This window comes from Salvia hispanica, chromosome 5 (genome assembly GCF_029641045.1).
Source record: "Salvia hispanica isolate PSC_SH4W2 chromosome 5, Shi_PSC_v1, whole genome shotgun sequence".
Classification (NCBI taxonomy): Eukaryota; Viridiplantae; Streptophyta; class Magnoliopsida; order Lamiales; family Lamiaceae; genus Salvia; species Salvia hispanica.
The window spans coordinates 22,359,148-22,380,137 of record NC_142696.1 but is presented as its reverse complement, the minus strand read 5'-3'; the positions used below and the strand labels follow the sequence as shown (position 1 = coordinate 22,380,137).

Here is a 20,990-nt window from a genome sequence, read left to right as displayed (position 1 = left end):
GAAGCATCTACATATATATGAAAAATAGTTGAATATAAGTATTGGAGAATATGATAGTATGTAGTAACATTGTTAGAAAAATAAATTTATTAAAAATAAATTAGACTAATTTTTTTTAGAAAGTCCAATAAAATCTATATTGTGGATGAAGGGAATATTTGTCATGTTGTTACAATTGTGATTAATTTTTGTTTGCATTAGAGCATCTCCAATGCAAATAGGCCAGTCATAGGCCAACCACTCTTTCTCCCTGCCACGTCAGCATCACTAAAAATCCACCTGCCACATCAGATTTAGGCCAGCCGCAATAAAAATAATTCAAAAAATACTACATTTACGGAATTAAATTTACGACACATATACGGGAAAAATTCGTTAATTTTATTTAAATAAAAAAAAGTACATTAACTCAAAATAAAAAAAATTACATAATAAAAAAAAATTCGGGCTTCCACACACGAGCCACCGCCCCACTCTACTCCTCACTAATTTATTAAAAAAATACATTAAAAAATATTAGTATGCCTTGAATCCGTTATAGTCAGCGAGTCAGGGGGTCAAGGGGGCGACGCCCCCTTGCCATGGGGGTCCGGGGGCGCGGAGAGGCCCCCGACCCGACGCTATGACATGTTTCTGTTTTAGGTCTTAATTTTGTATTGGGTCTAGCCTGTCGTCTGTGTGCCTATTTAAAAATTATATAATTAAAAAAAATTCATAAAAAAATACATTAAAAATGCAATAAATAAAAAAAATGCATAAAAAATACATTTAAAAAAATACATCAAAAATTTAAAAAAAAAATAAAAAATAGCGCTGGCCGATTGCTGGCCGATCTGCACGTCACAATGGCGGCCAGCGCCACGCCACCGGCTAGCCCACGCCGAAAATTTAGCCGATTTCCCGCTCGCCTACTCCAATGGTTCGGCTAGCGACGCGAATCGGCTAGCCGGCATTAGAGATGCTCTTAGACTGACCTATCTTTCAAATCTTAATTACAGATTCCTTATCCTCTCAGGCTCTCCTTGCTGTAGTTGGCAAAAGGATTGTAAAACGAAATGTAGGAATACAACAAAGTAAGGGGGTAATAATTTTGTAGTGTAGTAAAATATGTAATTTAAAGCAATGCGATGTGATTAATGAATCGGGTCGGACCCGGTGTGGCACGTGACATCAGTGATCCAACGGCTCACACACCACGTCTTCTTCTTCCTTCTTCTTTCACCCAAGTCCAAGTGTAATCGTACGCGCACCCTCTCTCACACACTACACGCACTGCGCCCTTCCCCATCTCTCTCTCTCACACACACGCACAATATAACCGCCTGCCTTACTTTTTCTCGTATACCTATTGCTAGGGTTTCCTCGCGATTGAGGATATTCGCGATCGGCCCTTCTGCCGCTCTCGTCTCCGTTTCCGTTTCCGTTTCCGTTTCCGTCTCATCCACCAATTCAGGTGCGTTTTTGCTTTTCAATCTCGTTCTTCAGATTTGTGATTTGTTTTGTTCTGTTGAATTTTTTTTTCTAATTCTGGCCGTACTCCCTTATACGGGAATTGTTGTTTTTCTAGATGTTTAATAGGGTGGGAAAGGATGGAGTGCTGAGTGAGGCTCTATGTCGTGTCTAATTGTGCCTAATTAAGTGTCTAATTGTGTCTATTAAGTGTTTAAGCTGGTGTGGTTGTAGTTTCTGCTGTTGCTCCACACCCCAACCCCTCGGCCAACGTCACTGGTTGAGGGTTTTTCGTTTCTCGGACTGATTGGTTGTTATTTTATTAATCTAGGGTTTTGAATTGAAGTGGAGCTTTATCTTGAATCTGGGTTATTTGTTCGAGGTAATGTTACTGTTGAATGGCGATTGAAAAGAATAGCTTTAAGGTAGCACGTTTTGACCTGGAGTTTCAATCCCCTCACAGTAGGGATACACATACACCTATGTCTAGCGATGACGATGCAGATTTTCAGCGGAATCCTGGTGCTCCTGCTGTTGAATCTGATGATGATGATGATGATGAATTTGATGATTGTGATTCCGGAGCAGGTTCAGATGACTTTGATTTGTTGGAATTGGGTGAATCTGGCGAGGAGTTTTGCCAGGTTGGCGATCAAACATGTAGCATTCCTTATGAACTGTATGATCTCCCAGGGTTGAAAGATGTGCTCTCCATGGAGGTTTGGAATGAGACTTTAACCGAAGAAGAAAGATTTGGTCTTTCCAAGTATCTGCCTGATATGGACCAAGAAAACTTTATGTGTACGCTCAAAGAACTATTTTCTGGTGATAATTTGCATTTTGGGAGCCCCATTGATAAGTTGTTTGAGATGTTGAAGGGAGGATTATGCGAGCCAAGGGTGGCACTCTACAAAAAGGGTTTGAATTTTTTTCAGAGAAAACAGCACTATCATACCTTGCAGATGCATCATAACGGTTTAGTAAACAATATTTGTCAGATTAGAGATGCATGGATGAATTGCAGGGGGTACAGTATTGAGGAGAAGCTTCGTGTATTGAACATTATGAGGAGTCAGAAGAGTTTGATGAATGAAAACATGGAAGAGTTTCAAAGCGATTCATCTGATAGGGAAGAGTCTGCTGATGGTTTGTGGGACAAAAGGCTGAAGGATTCAAAACTTGTTCAGAAGACAGGTCGTCATTCAGCACACAGCATGGGTCCAGCATCAGATATTTCTTCTCAAACCCGGAAAACCAAAAGCAACATGGAATCAGCCAAGTTTGAAAAACGATTTCCTAGAGGAACTCTGAAGCTGGGTGGATCTAAAACCACTTCAGGGAGAGAGTTGGCAGAACCTTTTTCTTCAACTCACCCTGGACGCTATGGTTTGGGACTTCCTGACTCTCATTATAATATAGATTCAGGACGTGACCCTTCTGCTGCAGTTGGGAAGAATGATCAGGTTCTAGAGTATGATGATGAGGAAGACACAATGGTTGAAGTGGCAGTCCGTAGAGATCGGAATTTACATCGAGTTGGGGTAAACGATAAGTCTATAGCTTCTAAATGGAAGAAACATGAAGAGGATAAAGATAGTTTTATGCAAAGTCATATGTCAGGGAGGAACAATTTACATGCTCTTGGGAGGAATAGGGCTATCAACAAGTTGTCTGATATCAAGGTCTTAACTGCAAAGCCATCTAATGCAAGAAACATGTATGACAGTGGAAAAAAGGTTAAATACTCAGAAAATCATCAGCTATTTACTGCTGAAAATCAGATGAAACTTGGTAAGGGTCAGAAGTTGCATTCATCTTTAAAAGGAAGTCAAATGGAACTTTTAGATGCAAATGATCCTGCGTGGCTTAAACATGAGGGGATTTTCCCCACCACTGATTTGAACACCAGAAATAAGAAGTGGAAGATGAGTAGGGAAGGCATTGATCTTAATGCGAATGATAAATTTTTGCCCACTGAATATAGAGCCAGGCCTTCGCAGGATAAGTTCCAGGGAAGTTCCCAGAATGGAAAAAGAGACGGTGTTGGAAACAGAGTTGGGTTGTTTTCCAAAGCTGAAGACACAGAATCAGATTCATCAGAACCTATGGATGAGGATGATGATGATGATGATGATGATGACAATCCGTTGATGAGGAGCAAGTGGGCTTACCCTGGTGGTGTGCCAGAGCTGAGACTTGGCTCAGATGCAAAGAAGTCCCAATTTTCAGAGAGAGATGAGAAAGAAAGGTATCCAATGGGTGATGGATCATCACATTCTCGAATGATGCAGGATTATAGCCACACCCTAGATATGATGAGATCAGAACAGAAGGGTAAGATGCATGATGTTGCCCACTTTAATATGTTGCCCAAAGATTTGAATAAATACTATTATCCAGGAGGGATTGGCACTGAAGAACAGCATCAGATCCACCCATTGGGAAGAAATGGCCATGTAGAAGGGACCCATGGTGATAATTTCCAAGCGCCATTGAAATCCTCTCTCGTACTGGGTAGAAGGCGGAAAGGTGAAGTTCCTCATGATTTCAGCCATCTTCAATCAAACTATATGCAAGGCCATCAGTTTGAAAATGATTTATTCTGGACTCGACCACCAGGAGCATCTAATGGGCTACCTTTCAAATTGGGGAAGAAAGGCCACTTGGTTGACTTGTCTGCTAGTCATCATCCTGAAAGATCAGATATAGCATTGCTAGGCTGCAATGCTCTCTCAAAAAAGCGGAAAGTAAAGGACGACCTGACCTACTTGGAATTGCAAGAAAATAATCACTTCCTTCATGCTGATGCTGAGCCGCAGTTAGATGATGTCAGTTCTTCAAGGAAACGGGGTAAACACAAATTAGAGGAGGCATCTGATAGTCTAGAGAATGGAGGTCCTCAGCCTCCTGGTATGGAAATGGAAGTAGAAGATATTGAGGCAGAAACTAAGCGGCCCAAAAAGTCATTTCCCTTGATCACACCTACGGTTCACAATGGCTTCTCATTCTCTATAATTCATCTTCTTTCAGCCGTTCGTATGGCTATGGTTACACTGTTTCCTGAAGATTCTTCAGAAACTGGAAAACACCCTGATAAGACTGATGCTGAACAGGGGGTCAAGGAAGAGCAAAGCAGCAAGCAAGAAGATGCTATTGCTAATTCAAATCCAAGCATGGGCGTTGACGCTTCTATGCCATTATCCCTGGCAAATGTTCCTTTCCTCACTGTTCAGGAAATTGTCAATCGTGTTAAATCAAATCCTGGTGATCCCTGTATTCTTGAGACACAGGAGCCACTTCAGGATTTAATTAGAGGCGTCCTGAAAATTTTCTCATCCAGGACTGCTCCTCTAGGAGCAAAAGGGTGGAAACCACTTGTTGTGTATCAAAAGTCCACAAAAAGTTGGTCATGGATTGGCCCTGTATCTCATAACTCGTCTGATTCTGAGGCAGTTGAAGAGGTGACATCTCCAGATGCATGGGGCCTCCCTCACAAAATGCTTGTCAAAGTAGTTGACTCATTTGCTAATTGGCTAAAAAATAGTCAGGAGACACTTCAACAAATTGGCAGTCTCCCTGACCCTCCTTTGACACTGATGCAAATGAATTTGGATGAGAAAGAAAGGTTCAAGGACCTTAGAGCTCAGAAGAGTCTGAATACCATTGGCCCTAGCTCTGAAGAAGTAAAAGCTTATTTTCAGAAGGAAGAAGTCCTTAGGTATCTAATACCAGACAGGGCTTTCTCGTACACAGCTGTTGATGGAAAAAAATCAATTGTTGCACCTTTGAGGAGGTGTGGTGGCAAACCAACGTCAAAGGCCCGGGATCATTTTATGTTAAAGCGTGACAGACCACCACATGTCACAATCCTTTGTCTGGTGAGAGATGCTGCAGCTAGATTGCCTGGAAGTATTGGGACGCGAGCAGATGTATGCACATTAATTAGAGACTCGCAATATATTGTGGAAGATGTGTCTGATGCACAGGTCAATCAGGTAGTTAGTGGAGCGCTGGATCGACTGCATTATGAGCGCGATCCTTGTGTCCAGTTTGACGGAGAGAGAAAATTGTGGGTTTACTTGCATAGAGACAGAGAAGAAGAAGATTTTGAGGATGATGGGACTTCATCCACTAAGAAATGGAGAAGACAGAAGAAAGAAGCTACTGAACCTTCTGAACCTGGAGATGCCAGTGTTGCTTACTCTGGACCTGCGGGGCAACCAGGGTTTGATTCGGTATCTGATCTTAATGCTGACACATTATGCTTGGATGATGAGAAGAGATCTGATCCGGAATATCAAAATGGTAATGATCAGGTGGAGGACAATGCTGAAATTAGCCATGGTTCTGATCCTGGTCCAGCACCAGGGATGTGGAATGGCCTTGGTCAGAAATCTACTGAAGAAACTAAGTTAATCTGCCAAGAGAATTCGACTAATGAAGAATTTGATGAGGAAGCATTTGGTGGGGAGCCACCAGCATAATTGTTGAACATAAAACCTTCATCGTTAGCAGAAAAAAGGTATTACAATGCAGCTTACAGTGCTGATGCAGTGTCTAGTTTGTTCTTGATTACTATTGCTCTCTCAGATTTAGAGAAAATGACTTTTTGAGCATGTCAGCATCCTGTGTAAAATAATGATCATGACAGGCTTAAAAATGGTTCTGTTGTAATATCTTTTTATAGGGAACATGAATACTTTTTTCACTTCAATGATAAGATCTGCTGGGGCCTTATTCCAGTTAAGATGGCATCTGAATATGTGCTTATGTATTTCGTACATGCTGGTATAAAGATATTTGAAATATCTGATCTTTCTAGCTTGGCTTCCCAGCCAATTGTTGCATTACAGAGGTCCCCCTACGCTGGTTGCAGAATTTCTTCTTTGTTGGAGACGATGAAAGAGTGGTGGTGCTACTGCTAGCGGATGTCATGATTCATGAATGTCATTTTGGTATATTGATTTCAAGTCCGTGTACATATATCCATAATTACCCTCTTACTTGGCCGTATAAAAATTTTTATTTTAAGAGTTGTCCATTTTTAACAGGGGGTGTTTTACTATGATAAAGATGAATAGATAGATTATAGGCAATCTATCATTGGTGTTGATGGATTGATTAATTTTTGAGTTTTTATCAACCTTATTTTTCAAACACTCGGTTACATATTACATCTATCCATCTATTATGAACGTAACCTTTGATGTAAGAACACATTGTTCCCTTCATACATGCATTGAATTCCACTAAGCAAAATGGTGTTGTTACATATGGCTTCTACCACAATTTTATCAATTGGACTTGGTATTCACTGGCATTGTTGGCATGAGCCTAGATATGATAGTTTTTTCGCCTTTAAATAAAAGAATTTGGAAATGCGAACCTCATGTTGCTTATGTAGTCGAAGATCACGTAGTACACTAACAGTCCCTCTGAAAAGCTAATTAGTTTTTCCGGCTCGACCAATGGTTAATGCGGTCTGCCATTGGTTCGATTTTTAAAATCTTGTATATACTCACATGCATGGATAAAATATTTCATATTTCTCTTATTTCTTTGCACATTTAAATTAATTTTTAGTTTATAAGTTAACTTATGAATATTAATTTCTGAATCAATTATTGGCTTATTGCGTTTCTGGAATCCAAAATAAAATTTGGAGTACTGTATAATGGAGCATGGACGGAATAATGCGGAAAAAGGCTCACATAAAGGCCCATAAGTTATCTCCAAATAAAATCTAGTAATTAGTTTTTTCTGAAAATATTTATTCAAAGTAAAGGGTAAAATAGAACACCATTGTACTATATATTATAAGAGGTGGACATAAAATTATTGCTTTTTTTGTACTGAAAAATTATTCGGCTTCAATTTATTTTTGTGATGATTGATCAAGGTTATAAATACTTGCTATAGACAACTTTGTAAATAATGGTTCCTCATCTGAATTTTTATTAACTAGGGCTAGGCTCTAATTAATCATGAATAATTCTTATAATTTGCTTCTATATATATGGAAAGTATCTCGACAGTACAGATGTATGAATAAAATCACACATTAGACAGTGATGTATTGACTTAGGTAAAATCATGAAAATGATATGCAACATAGTATAGCACCTAAGAATAAGATCGGATCCTTACAACTTGAGTTCAAACATATCATTTTTGCACCCAAAAAAAATCACAATTATATAAAAAGTGCAAGAAAGCGTTGACCTCTTGCCTTAGATTGGACAGTTGTTGACATTTAACATTTAAAGCCTATTATTTAGGAACAATATGGCTTCTTTTTCAATTTGTAGGCGAAAAATGAAAAATAGAATGAAGATGACTTTGTGGTGTTTCTTCTTGATCATCATTCTATTTAGATTCTAGAACATGGCAAACTGATTGATGTCTGAAATCCCACTGTGGCAAGTCAAGATTTGATAGGTGTTGTGTGTGAAATTGTCTCTCTTCTAACTCACAAATTACAGCCAAAATGCATTGGGGCACTAGCAAGCAACAAGCTGAAAATGACTTTTTCCTTTATCGAGAATAATATGTGCATTTGGACTTCATAACTATCGAAATTAGTGGAATAATAGTATTTTATTTCATTAAATAAGACTTATTTGAAGTTAATTTTGTAGAGATTTGGAGGAAGGCTCAAAGTCAAAGAGGCTAGGCAGATCAGATAGACATAATCGATAGTGGTTGCTTTTCTCTTTCGGCAAATTTTATTAACTGTTACCTATTTCTTGTTTGGACCCATGAGTGTCATACTATTATGGGCCACTTATTTAGTTGTAAATTTTCTTCGTCTGTTAGAAAACAAACAGTATATTACGGAATTGTTATGGGCCACTTATTTAGATATTGCTTTCTTCTTATATAACAAATATTTCATTCATCCATAAGTGATTTGACATGAAATTTTATAAATAAACATAAAGAAAAGTAGATAGAAAAAATGAATAGAATATAGATAATTCTTTATTATACACTTACGTTTTGCAATAGAATGTGAATGTGATATTCATTTATCTTCGTGGATGCGATAGACTTGCTTGTCATAGAAACTTGTAGGTAAATATCAAGCTCATCAGTTATCAATAAATAATGAAAGCAAAACAATACCTACAAGATAATTCATGTTTAATCTAAACAAAAGTTAAATTCTTGTATCTCTTGTTTTTCCTTTAGTTTTCCTATTTGTAGGCTTGTTTCTAGTAGGAGTTACCCTTGTAAATGTTGGAGGGGTTGGAGGGGAGAGTGCAACTCTTGTGCTTACAAGATAAAACGACAGTTTAAAACATGGCCGTGTCGGTGTGTCACTTTGTTGTACTAATCTATTAGGTTCCATTTTTGCTTCTTCTGGTCCTTTAAATCTTACTATTTCTTTCAAAACTCAATAAACTAAAATAAACGAGAACTAAACCTAATTCATTTAGTTATTTTTACGCACTAAGAAATCCATGCCCAAAATTAGTTAACGCTGATTATTTACAAAACAGGGAGTATATCACAAATTATAAGTAATTAGTTGTCCATTTTATTACCATCTGTCAGAAAAATTGTGTAAAGTTATAAAACACTAGTTAAATATAATACTCCTTCCGTCCGCCATTAGGAGTCTCATTTGTGGGCGGCACGAGCTTTAAAAAATGTTAAGAAAAATGGGTGGAACAAAGTTAGTGGAATAAGAGTCCCACTTGTATATATTAGTTTTAAATAAAATGTGAGTGGAATGAATTAGTGGAAGGTGGGACCCTATTACCATTTATAGTAAAAGTGAACCGGGACTCCTATTCGCGGACGGACTAAAATAGAAAAACGGGACTCCTATTCGCGGACAGAGGGAGTACAACCCAATAAAGAACGAAGAAAATTGCACGGAAATAAACTGAAACAAATAATACAAATCAGAACTTTAAACCAAGTTGAGGATTCCTCATTCCGCAAGATGAAATACGCTCCGGTAGTGCTTTAAGATTAGCGTGTTGTCCCTAAAGATAAAACGGTTTCGTCTCTGAAGTAGCAGCACCGCTAGCAGTAGAGCTTCAGTGAATTGGATGATGGCGAAGAACAAAGTTGACAGAAAGACAAAGCTGGGAGGGAGATAGCTTATGAAGAGAATGATTGGTTAATGCTTTGTGTTAGAATGCATGGATGGCTATACCTTATTTATTAGTGTAGTTCAATGCATGTGAGGGTTGGAGTCAACGCAGTATGTCATCATGGTTTGACTGTAACCGCCGGGATTACAAGCCGATATGGGTGCCAGAGTTGGAGCTAGAGGCTGAACTTGGACGGACGTATCTGGGCACACTGCATTTCTAGGTTTGTTCGCAGATGTGGACATCCAACGTGTCAGCCATGTTTGCTTCATCGCGTCATGTTGACAATGTGGCTCGCTAACTTAGAGGTGATATGTTCTAAAAGAATTAGACTGCGCTCATATAAAGCCGACCAAGCCCAAAGACCAATTGTCAAGATCCAAGTCCGCAGCCTCAGCGGGGTAATGGCTCGCGCGTGTAGGTTCTACCGCTCATCTTAGTCCACTATAATTATTATACTCCCTCCATCCCTTAAATTTTCTCACATTTTCAATTTTTATCTGTCCCACAAAATTTGTCACATTTCACTTTGTACCATTTTTGGTAGTAGGCCCAACATTCCATTAACTTATTCCCACTAACATTTTATTATAAAATTAATACTTTAAAAGTAAGACCCACACCCTACCAACTTTTTCAACCCACTTTCCGTTACATTTCTTAAAACACGTGTCCAATCAAACCGTGACAAAATTTGGTGGACGGAGGAAGTATGTAATAATTTAGCCTATTAAATACATGTTTAATACCAATATGGAATAATTAACACTTGCTAATTAATCCCCGGGTTTTTCTCATAACTCCTTTATAGTTTCATTTTTTTGACCAACTTTAATCCATTATTTTTATGACCAATTCCAACACCATCTAATCCGAATATAGATCAATCCTATATCATTTGATTTTCACAAATTAAATATTTCATACAAAAAAGGTTGAAACCACAACCCTAAGGGCCCCACGGATCTCAGTCTAACAGTATTGTGAGGGGTGTTAAATCAGGGTATGCAGTGACCCGCTAAGGGGATGGCCTAACTCACTGCTTGCCAGAAGCCCACCTCCCAAGGCTTCACACTTGTGCCTGAGAGATGTTGCAACTACACGACGGTAGTGGATTTGATCATTGGCCAATCATACAAATCTGCCCCTCTGGAACTAACTGCGCTGCCCATGCGGACAAACAAATTAAATATTTCGTTACATGAACAACGCGGTAAAAAAATAAACAAATAAATAAATAAAAATAAATAAATAAATATTTGACTGGTTCCAATTCCAATTCCAATTCCAACACCATCAACACTAAATACTAGTAGCTCTTTAGATCACGTGTCTAAAAGCAATATCAGATTAAAATTATATTAAAAGGAAAATATTTTATTTTGTTGTGTTGGAGTCAATATTGAAAATAAAACTTATACTCCCTCTGTCTTACAATAAGAGTCACATTTTGCCATTGCGGTCTATCCCACAATAGGAGTCACGTTTCACTTTTACCATAAATGGTAAGTAGGTCACATATTCCATTAACTCAGTTTACTCACATTTTATTATAAAATCAATATAAAAAGTGGACCTCATATTCTACTCACTTTTCCAATCCACTATTCTTTATATTTCTTAAAACTCATGTACCCATCAAATGTGACTTCTACCGTGGATGAGAGTGAATATCAGATTACAATTTGATGAGAAATAAATATTACATTAAAAATTGGGTAAATGAATTTGCAGCCAACCATTGAACGAAACGTCTAGTGAAAAAATAAAAGAGGAAAACCACATCCCGTTGTCAGTGAGAAAAAGAAGTCACCAAGTGCAATAATTTCGAATATTGTTGAAATGAGAAGACATACACAGTGGGGTGCAATGCATCACTCTTGGAATTGGAATTCATACATAACATAGGGTATGGAGAGCATTCTTGTTGACTATACACCTCTTTCTAAATATTCATCATTCTACACCATATTCACATAAAATATAGAAATTCAAATTAGTTGACACCTCTTCAAGTACACGGACAAACGGTTTTACTACTTGTCAATCAAAAGAATTTAATATAACATCATTTGATTAAATAATACTAACATGGGAGAAAATCGGACTCTAATAATGATTAAACCGACCTTAATCTACCCTAAACCTACAACAAATGATTGAATTATGTATATGCCTCGCACATGGGTCTTCATTAAAAAACCGTTTTCATCTAATTATTTTTACTCATGTCTTTTTAAACATAATTAAGTGGTGGGGACATTCTATAATATTGTTGCGAGTTGGAGATAGGTATAGTCAAATCGTCTCACATGGTAGATTGTGACTAGTAACTGAGATCATAGGACCACAATTTAAAACTAAAAGTGCTTCTTCGTTAATGTTGATAGCACACACAAATTAGAGGATTAAATTTATACTAGTACATATTTTATGGAGTACTTATATAATTAAACTGCGATGTAAACATAAATCAATCCGAGCAATCATAGATATTTGCATGATTTGATCTAATTTATTGTTAAAAGATACTACTGCCATTTAATAAAATTATAAATTACTCAGTTACGAATGTTTGATTTCATAAGTGTAAATACTAGAATTGTACTACTAAATCAAATTGATTTGATTGTAGTGGCAAGCCTCATCAAACTGCACCGTGAATAGTAGCTCCTATATATAATAAACGTGATTGAGTGAGTGTGTAAATTTGGTTTTGGAAAAGTATCCTGTGTTCATGGCCTCAAATATTTATATGGGATCTTTGCTTTAATTCTTAGCAACCAAAAGCTAATATATACCCAATATAATATACGTAATAGCCGTCGATCCCACAAATTATATTTTATAGAAACCAAACTCTATGAAAATCTCGAGGAGCAACTTTAGATTTAAAAAAGGAGGCGTAAAATTGTGATTAACAAACAAATTAATTCACAATATAAGAGATTAATCTCTTGACCATTTAGACTGTCAAAAATGAAAATGGGCTTTGACTTGCTGTTGTATCGTAACCAATGTAAATTAACTTAACGAACCAAGGCCTGAGATTATTAATAATAGTACTTAGGTTTAACGATTAAATTCAATAGTACTTTTATTTTCAGATACGATGTGGATAATTTCAAGGATCTAAAATTTTAAAAAAAATCTTCCAAATGTTGGAAAAGTAAGTTTTGAAAAGGGTGGAGGGTGCTCAAGCTCCCCCATGAAGAAGATGAATGAACAAACACCTACATATAAGACCGATGTAAAATCGACGTGAACGGAACGTAACCGAAGCACTATAGGGCATCATGTAACATCGTTCATCTTTATAGGGAGTCAAGGTTTGAGGGATGCATGAAAAACGAGTCCCTTCCCCTTATTTATGTTAGTCATTTTCTCTCTCTCCATGCTAGTGCAGTGCCACATTTGCAAGTCAACGCACCTCCAAACGCATGACGTCACCTTCCACGTCACCCTCCAGCTTGTCCTGCCTCTTTAAGAAGTGTGTGCTTCGCCCTATTGCTTTCTATCAAATCTCACTCTCTTTCTCTCATACTCATACTACTAAAAACCTTCACTAAACCCCTCTACTTGAAAGCTGAAAACATGTACGGAAGCAGCAGGGGCGAACTCCCCTACGACTACACCTCCGAATTCCCACCACCGCCATTGTTCATACCCATCCCCGGCGCCGCTGAGCACGATTCGCTCTCAGCGTTGAGGTCGGAGATCGGATACACCAGCAGCGGCTGCAGCAGCTACGGCGGCTCCCCCACCCCCTACAGCCCCACCCTGATGCAGCGCAGTATCAGCAGCCTCTCTCTTCATGGAAACATGGACGCCTTCTCCGCCATCAACTCCTCCTCCCCCGCCTACTGCGACTACGACACCACCTCCGTCCGGAAGGTCCTCAGCACCGGCGATTTGCAGGTACCACCTCCACTTCACCCCATGCACCACACCACCATCTATGATATCAAAACAAGGTTATATTAGCAGATTAATAATGTCTGAGGTCAAAAGTCTCGAGTCTGCCTTTAAATTTCTATTCATTTATCAATAAAAACAAACAAGCTTATAACCTATATTGGTAATGGGGATCACAGCAGCAGCAGCAGAGCCCGAGAATGAACAGTCCGTTGATGAACGAGAGCAGTATTATAGAGAGCATGAGTAGAGCCAGTCCGTACAGCCCCGAGGAGAAGAAAGAGAGAATCGAGAGATACAGAAGCAAGAGGAATCTTAGGAACTTCAACAAGAAGATCAAGGTTTGGTTTCTTCCTTACAATTTTATATGCCAGGTAAGGTTACATATATGTACATGTAACAGTGGTTGTTTTGTTATTTCAGTACGAGTGCAGGAAGACGTTAGCAGACAGCCGGCCGCGAATAAGGGGGAGATTCGCGAGGAACGACGAAACAGACAAGGCGCCTCAGACTCAATCTCAATGGGAAGAGCACAACCAAGACGAGGATGATGAAAACTGGATCAATTTCATTGATTCGTTTTCGGCCAATCTCATGCCCTAAGGGAACTTATTTCATGGTTTCTGGTCCCATAATTAATTAATCAGGTGTTTCAGCCTTGTTGTTAGGGACTCTTCTTCCATAGATGCATGGACCATTAATACTTAGTCTATGTATCATGAGAGATTCTTGTGTAAAACCATATGATGGGTCAAATATTTCTTTAGACACAAGTTTGAATTTGAATAACAATTCTGGACCCATCTAACATTACTGTATAATGCAGTATAGTAATTGATACAGAAACTGATGGTCGTTATCATAGTCCACTTAAGTCACTATTATACATGAAAACTTGTCTATATATATCTCGTTTCACTACCCTTCCTATCCTGTTCCTATCGACGAATTTGCATTCCGCTAAAAAATATTCCCTCTGCAAGTGTATGTCAATATTCTCTTTCGACACCACCAACTAGATTATCACAACTTTAATCGGGTAGATACAGAAAAACGTGTCTTATGGAAATACAAAAACAAGTCGAAAACCAACAAAAATACGACCCACCTCAGTTGCTCGTGAAGATAAACTTTACCTACTACACAACTAAAGCATTTCTGGTTTTATAGCTAAGTAATATTCCCCCATTCTGTAAATATGTAAAAGACCATAAATACAAATCTAATTATCTCCGTACTTCAAACCAAACATAATTAGAGTATGAATCAAGAACTTCAAAACCATGAAACAGTCGACCTTTACAGCTATCCTCTATTAGATGAATATTGAGTAATTGTGGTTATTAAATTCTTGGCCAAGGAGAATCAGTTGAAAGACATTGTTAGTTAGATGCTATAAAATTATTGATTGTATTTTATAGAAATGTAGGTCTAAAGCCTACGCTAAAGAAACAGGCATGGGTGGAAAATAATGAAGATAATTAGATTGGAGGGCCATATAGTGGGATTAGATGCTTCAAAAGGAAATCCTCTAAATTGATCCCATCTCAAATTTGTGGGTTTTACGATACAAACTGAAGATTATATATTTTTCATTGTGGGCCTAAAATGATTATTTAAAAAAGAAAAGAGTTACTACTATTGTATTAGAATTTAAAGTACATACTCGTACAAATACAAAATGAAACAAAATCTCGAATAAATTCTACAAGAGGGGTAAATTACTGATTGTAGGGCAGGTCAGAGTTGGTGGGGCCACAAGCACAGGAAAAACAATCTCATCATAACCACTGCAATTTGCATTAGTTACAAATTGTTTGTAGTATACATAATGCTAAGCTACTAAATGCATGATGCACTTTTCCAACTTACATTAGTAAATTAGAAAGCGCATGTTTGGCTTTAGGAGCCATAATACACATTTAATATTGCAAAAGCAGGTGATTGCACAATCTCTTTACACTAATCATTTGGTCTCTCTCATGTTACTGAATCATTGATTTCAGCATTACAATAATGCAAAAATCAGCTCAGGTGAGGAAGAGAAGCAATTTGACTCAGAATCTGAATCTGGACTTTATTTCAATAAAGTCTAATACCCAACACAATGGTCCCTAGAAGTGGGGGAGGCCGGCCATTGTCGGCCGGCGGTGGCCTTTCCACTACCTCTATAAATCTTCTTACCTAAATCAAACCTACTTATATCTTCATCCATCTCACATATGTAAATACATTTATACTTACTTTTTAAACACACCTGCAATGAGATTGGTAAAAGTACCCGAAGAGAGTTGTGCGCGATCAAACCCAACGATCCTGCAACAACGACAAGGAGAAATCTTCTCTGTGACCTTTTCAGATTATTAGAGAAGATTTTCCAGAAAGATAATAATAAGTCAAATGCAAAAGGAGTTTCCATATTCATGTGGTAATTTAGTATGTAGAATAGGCATGTTACAGGGTTCCAAGAATAGACAGTAAGTTGGATCCAACTCAAGGAATAAATAAAATCAGCAGCATTTTTATTTGAATATTAACCTGATGCTAAATGAGTCCCTGTTATGTTGGAAAAGGATATGTCCAAGGCAAAAAAAGTAGCAGACAGCAGCCACTCTCACAGTTTTTAATATGAAAGTGAGATATTGCCCTAGCACATGCAAACCACTACTAGCTTCCAATCAGCAAGTCTAAGACAATAAACAATATTAGTGTCGTAGGGTGGCCTCATCATTCCTCAAACCTTCAAAATCAAAGCATCATATAAGCTGCTATGAATAGTTCTTCAGTTTATTCCAACCTGATGAAGCAGGGCATATACTCAATGATCCTTTGGTTGTCTGAAGGGCCATAAACGATATAAACTGAAACAGTAACATTTCACTGAAGCAGTAGTCCAATTCACTTTGTTAATGATAAATCAGAGATTCAAGCACATAGGAGAAGGAAATGTAGGATAAGCGCTTAATATTATTAGCACAGATAAGAGCCCTCGTGATTTTTTACAGATCAAAAATAGTCAGATGTTTTACATCTTTTTGCTCTGGAAAATAGACTTCTACAGATCACATGTGACAAAATAGAGAGGAATGTACACTTCCAGCTTGCTAAAAGGAACTATTCAGATCTGAGAGTTCATGTTAATAACAAACTCAATGGAATGAAATTGGTAATCATTTGTTCATTCATATAAAATTGCTTCCACTCACAGGTACTATCACTACTACATAAAAGTCAGAAAAATAGGTTGAAGTAGCAGTACAAGCCTTAATCACTGCTTTCGTTTGGTGGGGGGAGGGGCATTAGCAAATTAATAGGAAAAGTTGCAAAATTAAAGATATACACTTTTCCCTATAGGGAAAGCAACATCTCCCAACATGACTCAACACAAAATACAATAATTCCATGCCTCAGCTGTTTCCACTAAACCTTGAGAAGCAGAGCAATCCCTACTATATCTGAATTCTGATACAAAAAAATAAGTAAATCTATGTCACAATCTTACATACTAGCTTGGTCTTTACTTTCGGGGCTTCTTCTTGGAAGGCTTGGACTTCATATAACGCTTGAATGGAAACAAGAAAGGTTGATGAGACGACTTTCCTTTTCTTTTATTTATTCCTGCAACAGATGAAAAATAAAATCAACAATGACAGTTCATTATTAGTTTTCTAAGAATTCTCGCAAAGGATTAAGTTGAGAAATTTATCATGCAAACTCAGATCCCACAAAATCTCATAATAAACGGATGGAGTAAAATGTACCTGAACGAGATTTAGAAAAGCCTTGACAATCAGGGAGTGAATCTATCTGCTTCAACTCGACCATCACGTCATCATTTGTTGGCTCATCAAATTTTGTTATCATATTTGAAGACCCCTCTAGAGGCGACCCAACACCAAACTTAATAGAACTATCAGTAATTTTACTACACTGTCCTCCTTCACCATAACCATCTTCATAGGAGATGTGAGGTGATACCAAGGGATACTCTTGCCTATTTTCAATGGCATTTTTGTTGTGAATTTCATCCATTCTGTTACCTTCATTTGCACATGCACCCTTTTCTAATAGATTTTCCGTACCAAGATCTAATGGAAAGATAGAGGAACTAGATTTATTCAAGGGATTGGAAAGTTCTACAGTAACATGGTTGTCAATAGCTAACGTATTGCTCTTTGTGATACTAACTTGTCCACCACCATGTAAAAAGTTTCCTTGCTGAACAGGGGATGGGGGATCTTTTAATTGGGTTTCAGATGCAACAGTATTTTGTTCCAAGTCATTTGAAGTCTTTATAATTTCTTCAGAATCTGCGGAATTAACACTGAAAGTGGGCAAAGACAATTGTGACGAATCTCCCGAACCTGAAATCTGATATTCTCCCTGTGCAACATCAAAGGAAACTTGATCACGTCCTAGAAGAGGTGGAAGCGCAAGTTTTGCATCCGGAACATAACCCAATTGAACTTCTGAATCTTGACAATCAGAGTTAGCATAAATATTAGTGGCACCAGATGGTGACGTTTGACCTTCAGGCAGATCAACAACCCCCTCTGGTTCATTATTCAAATTACCAGGACCGTCTTCATTTTTAAGCAGGCTGTGGTGTTGTTTGCGCAAAGTGTTAGCAACCTGCTTTTCATCTGAAGCACCCCCCTCAGTCTCAACGACAAGAAGAGCACGTTTATCCGCATCACACGGCTCCAAAGATGCCTTATTCGCAAATACCAGATCTTTGATCTGGAAACCATGTGCAGGCAGGCCATTCAAATTTGAGGTGAAGTTGATGGTTTTCACATTTTCTTTTACAGTTTTCGAAATAGAAAAAGACTTCTCCATGTCTTCCAATAGCACATCACCCTGGCCACTAGAAATAGGATCCCATTTGAGCCAATCATCAAACACAGATTTTGATGTAATGGATTGTCCACCAGATGGTATCTCTTCAACTTTAACAGCCTCTTTGTAAAAATGTTTTTTCCTTATTGCATTAGCTAGGAGAGATCTGAAGACATACAATAAATTAATTAAGGACATTTAATATATTTCCACTAGAAAATGCAACAAAGTTGACAAACAACATGTCTATAGCTTAAGCAACTCACACACCTACAGTTTGAGGAGATAGCTGCTTTAGCACGTTCTCTAGAGAGTCCCAGCAAAAAGAACAAATTTGCTACATCTTGAGGCCCTCTAATTTCAGAGGCAGAAGAGGCATCACTACATATAATTAAATTTTTCCCTCGAGTCCAATCAACAAGAAGCTGGAAGATTAAACGGTTAGAATGGTCTAATAAAAATGAAATAGAACTTTTTAGAAGCAATGAACTAACAGGCAGACGAAAATTCCTCATGAAACACAAGAGTGATTGTAGCTATGCATACAATGTATGGCGTGGAAATTCAGAACTTGGGAAGTTAGGGAATCTGAACACATCTAGAACATAATATAGGAACAGTGAACCCTCAGTAACCACTGCTGCACTGCAGATGGAGATCTAGGCTAGTTTGACAGTTAGATTATCTTCTGATGCAATATATAACAGCATGTATCCTCTGGAAGCTTTGGGTTTCAAATCACAGTGGTTAAACATACACAAACAATCTCATGCAGAATATTGTATATTCACCTTGCAATTGGATATCATTTTTCGTTTTGATTCTGGATCACCAATCAGATCAGAGTATGTGATCTCAAAGTACAACCCTCGCTGCACACAAAAGATGCAAAAATATTACCTTAAAATTATCAAACAGAATGGTGGAAAATATCTATAGAGAGAGGTAAAGCATTCACCAAACACTAAAAAATAAATTGTTCATAGCATTTAGTCCAGCATTTTATCCTTCAACTATTTTCACCTGACATAGGAAATAATGGCCATCTCTACTCCAACAGTTACATAAGAATCAAAATTGGCATTCTCAGATATATTTGGTATAGCCCCTATTTTCCGAAGCGTTAGAAAATACTACAGTTTATGATACCATGTTGTGACTATCTCAGGAGCAAACTCCAATTGGTACTTCAGATCTCTTCAGTCAAGAACCGAACTAATTTAAGAAAACTTTAAGAATGTGTGGAAGCTAGCTGACAGCAAGATTTAACATCTTAAGGGAATTACAGTTTTAACTAAGTTCTATGTACATCCTAAAGAAAGCATTGACAAATAGTGGCTAAATCAATATACTCTTAATAAACAAATATTGAATAAAAGTACCAGCAATAAGGCCCAAACTACACAGATTGCAACAATATACCACAGAAAATATATGCAAAACGAAACAACATAATACAGAATGGCACAGAAGGAACCTTAATTGCAGCTTTGATCATCGGCTGCCTTAGCCTGAAGCTGAATGAGTCCATCTTCGAGAAATCAATAGAGATCATATCAACCTACACATTCACCATCAAAAGGCTCACGCTAATTATAAATATTTAATTGCACCAAACAAGGTTAATCGGCTAGAATGCAGAAACCTCCGAATTTTGACAAGCCTGATCAAATGCATCTTGTCTAGTAGGCCTAACGGAGACGATGTCATAGCTTCGCAGCACAGGGTTACCGGAATTAAGAGCCAAAGCCTGGGCGGAATTAGTGACGACGAGGGTGAGGCGGGTGTACTGGCGGAAGGGGGCTGCACCGGCGACGTGTAGAATGTCGCGGTGGAACTTGACGGAGGCAAAGAACGAAGAGGAGGAGGGGGTGAGTGTGGAGATGGGGAAGAGAAGGATGGAGCAGCGGTCGGATTCGGACATGACGCCTGTGAGGGTGCGATTGTAGGCGACGCCGGTGTAGCCGAGTTCCATGGCTTTCAGGGCGAGCTTCAGGCGGCGGCCTCTCAGGGAGGGTTTGTCGACGGCATGGCGGTCGGATTCCCGGTAGGGTATGCTCAAGTCGAAGAATCCCATATGCGGCGTCGCGGCGGGGGACTCTCTGTTTTGGTGGCGGAGAGCCGAAGGGTTTATGAATTTACCAATATTTCTGTTAATCTGTTTAACATAGATTAAATTTACTCTATTAAGATTGATTGTATTAAGATTGATTGTAGTAGGACTTAACCTAATTTCTTCTTTTGTGTTGGGACTTTCACCGCGAACCAAATAAGTATTTATACTATTATCAGAATTTGCGTCTATCCTCGTACTAACCAAATCTACCTAGGGTGCATTTGGAACATGGAATTGAAATTCTATGGAATTGAATTAAAAGTCCAAATTCATTGTTTGGCATTATTACATAATTGATATAGAATTATATTATAATTCCAAATCTATTATTTGGTAACTTAAAAAATTAACATAAATTTGGAATTAGTTTGATTTTTTTTAAATAACATTCACTTTGAACAAAATACTATATATTATTTTTTATTATCTTTTGATAATTACTTTCGCATTCATTTTGAACAAGATACTATATATGTGTTAACTAACTAAGTAAATCTAAACTTTTTTTCTTATATTCCAAAGATAAAAAATACTATAGAATTAGTACGTAATATAATAGTATATAA

General features: G+C 37.8%; 3 protein-coding genes and 1 long non-coding RNA gene across 9 annotated transcripts; 2 read left to right on the top strand and 2 right to left on the bottom strand.

Moving 5' to 3' along the window:
- Window positions 1-1,227: 1,227 nt before the first annotated feature.
- LOC125187183 (nuclear factor kappa-B-binding-like protein) lies at window positions 1,228-6,480 on the top strand. Of its 5 annotated transcripts, none has more exons than XM_089058674.1 (4): window positions 1,228-1,453; window positions 1,781-1,831; window positions 1,913-5,971; window positions 6,285-6,480. In XM_089058674.1, exon 3 carries the CDS (start codon window positions 1,932-1,934, stop codon window positions 5,931-5,933), a length of 4,002 nt encoding a protein of 1,333 aa, XP_088914800.1. In that variant the 5' UTR covers window positions 1,228-1,453; window positions 1,781-1,831; window positions 1,913-1,931; the 3' UTR covers window positions 5,934-5,971; window positions 6,285-6,480. The 5 variants fall into 5 exon arrangements, 4 of the variants coding, with proteins under 4 accessions (XP_088914800.1, XP_047939677.1, XP_047939674.1 ...); XM_048083720.2 differs by having other exon boundaries at window positions 1,781-3,783; window positions 3,850-5,971; XR_007170577.2 differs by having other exon boundaries at window positions 1,781-6,191; window positions 6,272-6,480.
- A 6,599-nt stretch (window positions 6,481-13,079) lies between these two features.
- On the top strand, window positions 13,080-14,261 carry LOC125190117 (CCT motif family protein). 2 transcript variants are annotated; one of them, XM_048087320.2, is made up of 3 exons: window positions 13,080-13,472; window positions 13,652-13,810; window positions 13,893-14,261. In XM_048087320.2, exons 1-3 carry the CDS (start codon window positions 13,149-13,151, stop codon window positions 14,070-14,072), a joined length of 663 nt encoding a protein of 220 aa, XP_047943277.1. In that variant the 5' UTR covers window positions 13,080-13,148; the 3' UTR covers window positions 14,073-14,261. The 2 variants fall into 2 exon arrangements, with proteins under 2 accessions (XP_047943277.1, XP_047943276.1); XM_048087319.2 differs by having other exon boundaries at window positions 13,649-13,810.
- A 971-nt stretch (window positions 14,262-15,232) lies between these two features.
- On the bottom strand, window positions 15,233-15,999 carry LOC148926456 (uncharacterized). Its single transcript, XR_016130825.1, has 2 exons — window positions 15,727-15,999; window positions 15,233-15,653 (listed from the first exon to the last, which is right to left on the bottom strand). It is a non-coding gene; the product is annotated as an uncharacterized LOC148926456 (long non-coding RNA).
- Window positions 16,000-16,606: 607 nt separating this feature from the next.
- Window positions 16,607-20,469, bottom strand: GAF1 (Polymerase/histidinol phosphatase-like protein). Its single transcript, XM_048087316.2, has 6 exons — window positions 19,954-20,469; window positions 19,786-19,869; window positions 19,100-19,180; window positions 18,579-18,733; window positions 17,231-18,474; window positions 16,607-17,087 (listed from the first exon to the last, which is right to left on the bottom strand). Exons 1-6 carry the CDS (start codon window positions 20,383-20,385, stop codon window positions 16,987-16,989), a joined length of 2,097 nt encoding a protein of 698 aa, XP_047943273.1. The 5' UTR covers window positions 20,386-20,469; the 3' UTR covers window positions 16,607-16,986.
- Window positions 20,470-20,990: the final 521 nt, after the last annotated feature.